Raw genomic sequence first — 9,524 nt, 5'->3', positions numbered from 1 at the left:
TAGAACATATGTGGATGAGGCTCAAGAATTGAAATTCGAATTACAGCAATTTTTCAAAATTTGGACGTTGCATCAGTATTTTTACAATTTCGATTCTGGGGTCTTCTTTCTTTTGGGGTCTTTTTTTGTAGTGCATTTCTATGCTCAAAAACCCCACAAATGCCGAAAACACCGTTTTAACTAAAAGTTTTGAAAATAATTGCATTAAATACAAAAATCAAAATATTAAAAACAATCGCGGAATGAGTTAGAACCAGAAGTAAAGCCTGTTCCCCGGATTTTAACAATCCGGGCCAGAACTAGGCAATGTATAACAATACCGATATTGGATGCAAAATTGACAGAAGGGAACCTCCCATTGCTGGATACGAAACCGGGACTTTTTATAGGGAATGCGGTTGTTCGTAGTGAACACGGCCAATGCCACGTATTGGCGATCAATACTACACAATCTGACGTGGACATTAATATTCCTACGAAAGAATTGATATCGTTCGAATATGTAACCTTTTCTAGCGAAGAAGACAGTTCCGATATCCCGGCTGTGCCGCTCAATCTCGCAGAAAGGATCGAAACCATCTTAAGAAAAATACGGACGGATCATGTCAATCCAAAAGAACTGCCATACATAAAAAAATGGGTGACTAGTGGACACGACCGATTTCTACTGCAGGAGATAAACTGCCAATCACTAATATGGTAAAACATCATATTCTGACAGTTGATGATAAGCCTGTTAAGCATAAACAGTATCTGCAGCCGCAGGATAACAAGAAAATTGCAGAAGAATTGGTAAGAAAAATGATTAATGACGATCTTATCATTGAACCAATATCGCTGTATAACTCGCCCTTGATGATCATCCCAAAGAAAACCGATAAATATGGGAACAAAAGATGGCGAACGGTAATTGATTTCCACGCCTTGAACGATAAGTCAGTGGGGGATTCCTACCCCCTCTCAAATATAATCGATATTCTAGACCGGCTAGGGAATGCCCCACACATTTATGTTTTTGACGTAGCCTCAAGATTTCATCAAGTGAAAACTGCTTGCGAGGACCAACCCAAAACAGCATTCTCGACAAGATATGGGCACTTCCAGTGTAAGAGGTTGACAATGGGGATAAAAAATGCCCCCGCCACCTTTCAGCGTCTGATGGATCGAGTATTCTCTGGCCTACAGGTTACGGAATTACTGGTTTACCTTGACGACATTACAGTCTTTTCCGAGAAACTCGATGAACACGATAAAACAATCGCCAGATTGTTCGCCAAGTTGCGCGATGCCAATATCGTGTTGCAAAATGACAAATGCGAGTTGCTGAGAACCGAGGTTGTCTACCTAGGGCATGTTGTCAGTCGACATGGGGTTCGACCCGATCCTAAAAAATTAACAGCTATTAGAGATTTTCCTATCTCTCGTACAGTTCGGTCGGTTAGGGCGTTTCTGTCAGTAGCCGAGTATTACCGACGTGTCGTTAAGAACTTTTCTAAGATAGCAAGGCTCCTGTTCGACTGATGTAAAAAAATACATCATTTCACTGAGGTCGACCACAAAGATCCTCTTTCCATAAATTAAGAAAGATTTTGTGTTCAAGTCCTATTTTACAATACCCAGACTATGAAAAAATCTTTAAATTAACGACGGATGCTTCCGAGATGGCAGTCAGCGCTGTACTCACGCAAGAAGTAGACGGGATAGACCAATCCATAGCGTATTTCTCCAGAGCCCTGTCTATACATGAACGGAACTATACAAAGACAGAAAGAGAATGTCTGGCCGTGATATACGCCCTGAAGAATTTCCGCAAATGAGAGTCACTCGAGCGAAAGCATGAAGCAAGGGTGAAGCTCAAACAAAACCGGGGGCCGAAGGGAACGTCGAGAATCCCCACAATGGCAGAAACCAGGGTTCAAGGTCCTCTTCTGCGTATATTTTCTAGCAAACCTGCTGCAGAGGAAATGCTGGAATTGCTGAAAGACGCAAATCTTCAAAGACCCAGTTGACGTTTGAACCTGGCCCGAAAGGAAACACGATTGCAAAAAGGCTAAGGGCGCGATAAGCTCAGAATCGGCGAGAGGTGAATTATAAGGAGGCCGATTCGAATTCCTCCAACTCAGAATCCGAGGTAACTAATGCGGCTGAGTCAGAATCGGACATTCCAGTCTGTCGGCGACGTTACAGCATGTTACCCAGCCTGGAAATCCCAGCAACCACACATAAATAACTAAGTACATCCAAAAGCGCACCTACTCCTCGGCTTTTCGATGCAAAAGGGGTGATTCCGAAACGTCTGCCGCATTAAAAGTTCGGACAATGATAAGCGGCCCGAACCAAATTTCGGTTCATATAAACCCCCCTATAGACACTAATAAAGAAAGTAGCCTAGTCGAGAGACCAACACAAAACGATATTCGAAACTCCTTTTCCAAATTTGAACAGTCTCGGGCGGAATATCAATCTTATTATTGGGATCGAGAAGGGTTTGACGAACCGCCAGTATTCGATAGCTCTGAGGATTTAGGCGAAACGGAATCTGTCAACGACACAGAAACAAGAATCGATCGCGTATTGCGGGAAATCAGCGAGATCGCCGAACTTATAGCCACAGACCCTGGAGGACATCGTAACCCCTGAAGTCCTCCAATAGCAGGGGAGCTAACTAACGTTGATGAGGCAAATAATGAATCGAAGTCAGGCTCATGTACAACCCGTAAACTAAGGTTTTCTACCCCCTTCCCAACATACCGTCCGAAAGCACGCTCAATGCCCTATCTCCTATCTAGTGATGTGCGAGTCCCCACCAGGGAGTGTGGAAATAATCTTGTTGGAAAGGAAATATCAGCAAGCGAAGGTGTACGTCAGCAACCCATTCGATTGTATTTGCCTACTCCCACTATGATGTCGCCTACAAAAGTAGCTTCCAATCCAAAAACCAACCCATAAAGATACGGTATGGGATTGGGATTAACGATGCATTACATACACATCGCCGATCATCGGGATGGCAGCCAAAATTCTGATGACTCCGTGACTACCAACATTTCCGACTTAGAAATGCAGGCCTCCATACTACAGAGCAGTCGCGAATCACTCACATGCTTGCGTGACAATATTGTACATTAGCGCGCTATGGAGATATGTGCGATAGCCTGACGAGGAGCGTCTTTACTGACAAGCTGGTTAACGTCTGCGCCAACACAGGAATAAAAATACGGTTTGTTATTGCAAAATTAAAATTCCGCTGGAGGACATTTGGTCAAAAATTATCGCCGAGTTTCATAATAGTCTGATCGGAGGACATAAAGGCGCCACGAAAACGTATCGTAGAATCAGGAAGCGGTATACCTGACAAAAATTACGGGATGAAGTTACTGAATATATCCGAAGGTGTCGGAACTACGCTGAACAGAAGCTCATACGTGCACGTACTCGTGAGCCGATGTTAATCACGGACACACCTTTGGATACCTTCGACAAGGTTTCTCTTGACATGGTGGGAATCACCACATTCTTATAATACAGGATAACCTGAGTAAATATTGCATTGGAGTTGCGATACCTAACGTAGATGCAGCTACCATAGCGCAGGAGTTAGCAATGAACCTGCACTCTGTGTATGGAGCGCCAAGATGCATTTTGACAGACCAAGGCAAAACGTTCGTCAGCAAGCTCATGCGGAAGCTCTCAAAAATCTTTCAAATTAAACAAGTTACAACCTCGGGATATAGACCACAGACAAACGGGGCCTTAGCAAGGAGCCATGCCGTCCCAGAAGCATACATTAGGCAGTATGTTGGCGATTATGACGACTGGGATCGGCTCCTTCCATATGCGCTGTTCGCTTATAATATATCGATCCACGAAGGAACAAACTTCATGCCTTTCGAGCTCGTTTTCGGCCGGCAGACAAGGACATCCCCCCCCCCCCCCCCCGGAGACGCTGACGTAGGCGACCTTGTGGGCGTACAAATGGAGGTAAGAAAAAATAAATTCGATCCTTATTATTATTGGCCTTACCGAATCGCGGGACGAACGGAGCGAGATAATGTAATTCTTGAGAACGATAATTTGCTTAGGTTCATTCAGCTTGCCGATAAAGTTAAACCGGCGCATTTGTCACTAGGAGGACCCTTGTTGGTCTCGGAGGAAGGATTCCTGGTCAATCCACAAGGATATCACCAAGTTTTTCCCGACGGGTCCAGCCTTCGAACGAGCAAGGACGGGCTGAAAGAAGGGGTGGGTGTTTGGTTTAACCATGGTCCCACACTATACGTTTCAAAAAGAGAAAAGAACAGATAAACAAACAATTATGCCGAAATTGAGGTGCGTTAAAAGCTATCAAACAGGCCACGAACGCTGGTATCAAGAAACTTACAATCAATTCGGATAACTATTATCTTATTGACGGCCACACAAAGTGGCGATGAAATTGGGAAGACAGGAGGTGATTGGCAAGCAATAATCGACCTGTGATAAATAGGCGAGAATTCGAGAAATTAAAAACGATGACTGAGAATTCAGACGTTAAATGGCGCTATACACCAGCACACAAGGGCTGTTATGGTAACGAACAGACAGACGAACTAGCGCGAATGGGCGTAAATAAAGAATAGGGACGAGATTCCTACAGTTCACAATTTATTATGTCATATGAATTCGGGAAATTCGAAACTCAATCAAACTTCAAAACATAAGACAATGAAACTGTATCCACATTGTGATCTTATTATCGTATTACCCATATTTGTTTAGGGCTTGGTGATCGATCAGGATGAAAGCGAGGAGCTGCATAAGCCTGGGGCTACTGTCAATTAATGGGGGATATTCCAAATCCAATGGACCTGAACTCTTCTCCAATACTAGGTTCATCAAGAACAAATCTGTGAAACTCTATGCCATGTATAGGCAAGAGAGTTGGAACGTGTTCATATGTAGAAGCAGAGGTATGTATTCGAAAAAACGACGAATTAGAGAGAAGGAAGAAGTGACGGACTTCTTCGCTGTCTTCGCACGCTTTTTGCAACGAAGCACTTCCACACCGTGGGAAGTCGGCAATCGTAGATCATCTTTCGCCCACGACACCTTTCGCCCTTTGACACCTACGGGTGTCAAAGGCGGAGGGTATGCTGGGGCTGTCTCGCGGTTGAAGCGATTTCCCCTTCCTAATTAAAGAGCCGAAATCGTAACTGAGGAAGCTCACTAAGCATCTAATTGTCACAGAGACAACTTAGGCGGTCCGTCGGTTTAGCGCACACTGGCTCGTCACGCAGTTTCTTCTTGTTACTTTGTTCTGTCCGGGTGCCGGGTCCGATGTAAACTCAAAAACCACGAAAACAGAATAGAAAGGTAATAATTAAACAAGTTAACTTCGAGCCATTCCAGAGGACCAGTTAGCTAGTATATTTATTTTTCTGTCGTTAGACTTTTAAATTCATAAATAAATTAAAACTTCCGATTAACGCTAATTTGGTAGAACTTCTTAAGAGTAACAGAAAGCAAAGTAGACGATAAAAATCAGCTTTAAGGCATTCTAAAGGCCCAATTGGACTTGCGCTATTCTCTATAATACATCGCAGACGCTAAGACCGTCGAGTTAGGGTGAATACGAAACGCATAAAATACATGCACACTACATTTGTTTATGATAATTAATTTTATATTATCAAAATAAAATATACCAGTTTAATATGAACACTATCCTCGTGCTTACTTTTAAACCTTTTCACACTACCGTTAGTTATGTACCGGCTCTGGACAGCAGTGGATGCTCCTTGAATAGATAAGGGCGAAGACCAACCCTCTACCTCGCTCAATGAGTAGCAAATAATTTCGCTACTTTATGGCGAATGGGAATAATCGTATGGAGGATATTTGTTCGATTACGCTCGTTCGCAACACTGTTAAAACAGTCTCGCAACTGTATGACTTGTGACTCACGCAGTTTTTTGACATCTACAACGTCCCTATCCCCTAAATATTGTGGTAGAACTACCTTTTTAATCACTGAATTTCTGTGGTGCATTCGGTGCTTCGTCATTCCTACGCGAAGATTCTGCTTAACCTTTCAAGGTCGGTGTTAGACCATTTTATAAGCCCGAAGGAGTACGTGAGGACAGGAATGGCATATGTGTTGATCATCCTCATTTTTTTTGCCGAGTTGAGAAAACTCTTCACAATCAATCTGAGTCTCATAGTGAAGGAAATCGTTAGGCCTGTCTTCACTATCGTATATCGAATACCTTTAGAATAAAATACCCAGATATTTATATGATACGACTGAATCAATTGCCCCCATGTCATTTTCGAACTCGTTCTCTAACTCTGCGGTCCTTAATTCCCCTCTGATTAAATGCACTGTTGTACATTTTTCTAGTCCGAACTCCATATGGATATCATTAGAAAACTGCTGTGTGACATCGATCATTTGCTGCAGTCTCTGGGTTCAACAAGCGCACAACTTCAGGTCATCCATGTAAAGAAGATGGGTCACTTGATGACCATCCTCATTATCATGAATTCAAATCCCATGATACATGCTGTTTAGTATTTTGCTGAATGGATTCAACGCTAAACAGAACCATAGTGCGCTGTAGGAGTCTCCTTGAAATATACCCGTCCTAAAGCGTATTGATCTAGTTATCCTTGGTTGTACATGATCAAAATACTTGATTCTTGTACTCCAGAGCCTCATCGCATGGTTCAGAAAGTAAATAATGCGTGGGCAGATTTTGTAAATTTTCAAGACTTCAAGCAAATAGTCATGCGGCACGGAAGGAGACGCTTTCTTGTAGTTGATGTATGCCATGTGTATGTTCCTTTGATGCTTAGGAGATTGAGTCATGGCAACAGCGTCTACAATGACTAGATCTTTGACTAGATCTTTAAATTGTTGGAAGACAGGCTATCGGATGAAAGTCAGATGGACTTTGAGCGTCTCGTTTTTTTGGTAACATATACGTAGTACCCTGAAGCATAAAGTCTGGCATCAGATCTGGGTGTTCAATGATCTTCTGAAAACACCTTGCCAACGCAAGATGCACACTCGTCAGGTACTTGTACGAGAATTTTTGCACCATGTCCGGACCTAGAGCTTCCCAATTACTTGTTCTTTTCAAGATTGCTGAAACATTTAAAGCTGTGATGTTTGTCCGTTGCATTTCAAGGCTATTGCTTGCCCTTGCTTACTCCAGTTTGAACCACGCAGTGTCCAAATCGCATCTGTTTATTTTTCCCCAAACCCGCGGCCAGTAGTTAGTTATATCTTCCAATTAAGGGACTTCGGTGCCTTGCTGGTTATTTGGATGTACTTTCAGTTCACGATAGAACCTTCTTCTATTTCTCTGAAAGTTTGGATTTTGTTGCCTTCGTGCACTACTTTTCTTGCATCGACGCAGTTTGGCAGTAAGAACATTAAGTCTCTATCGTTGAGATTCTCAAATTTTATCCAATATTCCTGGTGTTACTGTCTCGATGTACCGAGGGTGGATGGTCTTACTAACATGGTTTATCAGCTTTCTGGTTCTATTTCCTTTTTTATATTGAGTTAATCGATCCAATTTGCACTTTACTTTGCTGACATCCATTTTCAACCTGATCTTCCATGGTGGATCTCGATCCCTTGCTGGGACAAAAACTGCATTTGCAGGCCTAGTTTTCCGGCCCAACGTTCTAACGTTTGCCACAGCTGCACACTATACAAGAGTTTGCACCTCTAACGCAGTCTGCGCTAGGTTCAAATAGGCAGGTAAAACCTTGCTGTCGAGATGAGTTATTAGTGCACGCAGATCATTTGTGATGTTCACTTTGGACAGAGAATGCCTTAGTGTTGGTTCTACATATCCGCACTCTACTAAAGCATGACCAGAATTCCTTTCCAGGTGATGTAGTTTTTCTGGGATTTCCCTATCCACATCATCGTTAGTTATATCCGGATGTGGTTTTTATTTATCCGGTACATGATGTTCTTTATCCCTAGCACCTATGCCATCCACTTCTGGAGGATTTGGTGGTGTTGGATCATTAATAGGTTGAGGAAGAACATCAATGACTTCTGCTTGACCGTTTGACGCGGCTTCCTCTAACTCTCTAGCGCAGCATAATATTCTTGATACGCTCTGTTTACGGATAAAATTTTTTAGTGACTTATTCTTCGAGACCGTTTTCAACCTTTATTTTTCAGTAAATAAAGTTTTTCGTTGGATATTTAAATAGAATTTATCCCACCTTTGAAACTAGCAATGATTCATACAAAAATTATAATCTTTCCTTCTCAAATAGAAAAAAAATAAAAACTACAGTTTTCGAGAAATATACTATTACACATTAGAAGCGTTTCGATTTTTTGAAATTACATTTTTTTATATTTCTTTTCCAAATAATTTAATTTTCCACATTGCCATTATTTTCTTGGAAACTTTATAAACTTACAAATTTCGTAGTACGATTCTGTTTAATCAATTGAAAGACGATTGTTATTTGAGGTACTAACCCTTATTCCATATTTTATGGTTGTTTGATGTTTGATTTTCTATCTGTCTGAGAATTAAATGTATCTCAAGTATATCATTACTATAATTTTCTGTTATTAATAGATTTTTTTCTAAAAATGCATGAATGAACTACAGGGTAGCCACTGGACCGGTAAATAACCGGAAATTTTTTGTTACCGGGAAAAACCGGGAAATGACAGTGAAATTATTTTTTTACCGGAAATTTTATAAATTTTAGAATCTCCATATTTTAACTTTAAAAATTACAAACAGCCTTAGTCGCTAAAAAATGTAAAATTTCGATGGAAGCATTATAATCTATTGTCGATTAAAAGATATAACTTTATTATAATAGATTCATAATTGAAGGTATTTATTAAATTAAAAGCCTCGTTTCAGTCTAGCGTATTACATTTTTAAACCAATCAAATTGACATTTTTTCTAATTATGAAAAAGAATTATTATTTAATATTTATCAAAATTTTTCTGTTTATTTAAGACGATTAGTTTCAAGCTAAATATTAAAAAGTAAATAATTTGAAACTGAATTGCTTGAAATAGAAATCCTTGAATCGTTAAAATTTTAAAGAGCTTTTAAACTTTAAACGTTTACGATTTTAGTTGTTCTGCTTAAAAAATGATTAATTTATAAGTTCCGACAAAATGCAGCTATTCGTTAAAGTTTCAATTTTTCTAGCTTAATATTGATTAAAATACTATAATTTAAAAAAATTTAATTCATTGATTGATTCTTCAATTTCAAGCATTTAAAATGATAACATGGATTTGTATTTTTGGAACTGAATCTTTGAACTCTACAATTTATAAAACTTAAAAATTCAAAAATTTTCAGTTTCTCTCATATATTTGATCGGCCACATGATAAAGTAACGTTTCACTTTTATTGCGATCAGTGTATGAAGAGGGGTGTTTACTCTTCTGCAAAAGAATATATTAAAAGACAAAAAATGCTTTGCAAAGTATGCAAAGCAGAATATTGCTTAAAACTGAGCTACGTAAGCAATTTT

The 9,524-nt window shown here is 40.2% G+C and overlaps 1 protein-coding gene across 1 annotated transcript; it reads left to right on the top strand.

Moving 5' to 3' along the window:
- The first annotated feature begins 2,976 nt into the window (after nt 1-2,976).
- LOC117178737 lies at nt 2,977-4,305 on the top strand. The gene is made up of 3 exons (XM_033370168.1): nt 2,977-3,120; nt 3,529-3,842; nt 4,083-4,305. Exons 1-3 carry the CDS (start codon nt 2,977-2,979, stop codon nt 4,303-4,305), a joined length of 681 nt encoding a protein of 226 aa, XP_033226059.1.
- Nucleotides 4,306-9,524: the final 5,219 nt, after the last annotated feature.

Source organism: Belonocnema kinseyi, chromosome 8, assembly GCF_010883055.1.
Source record: "Belonocnema kinseyi isolate 2016_QV_RU_SX_M_011 chromosome 8, B_treatae_v1, whole genome shotgun sequence".
NCBI lineage: Eukaryota > Metazoa > Arthropoda > Insecta > Hymenoptera > Cynipidae > Belonocnema > Belonocnema kinseyi.
This window is presented reverse-complemented; position numbering and strand designations above follow the sequence as displayed.

Excerpts from the sequence above, each read along its gene's own strand:
- LOC117178737 (XM_033370168.1), top strand. The coding sequence starts at position 2,977 with ATGCATTACATACACATCGCCGATCATCGGGATGGCAGCCAAAATTCT. Across the intron at positions 3,121-3,528 it reads CATGCTTGCGTGACAATATT|GATAACCTGAGTAAATATTG; the intron begins GTACATTAGCGC and ends CTTATAATACAG. Across the intron at positions 3,843-4,082 it reads CGGCTCCTTCCATATGCGCT|GTTCATTCAGCTTGCCGATA; the intron begins GTTCGCTTATAA and ends TAATTTGCTTAG.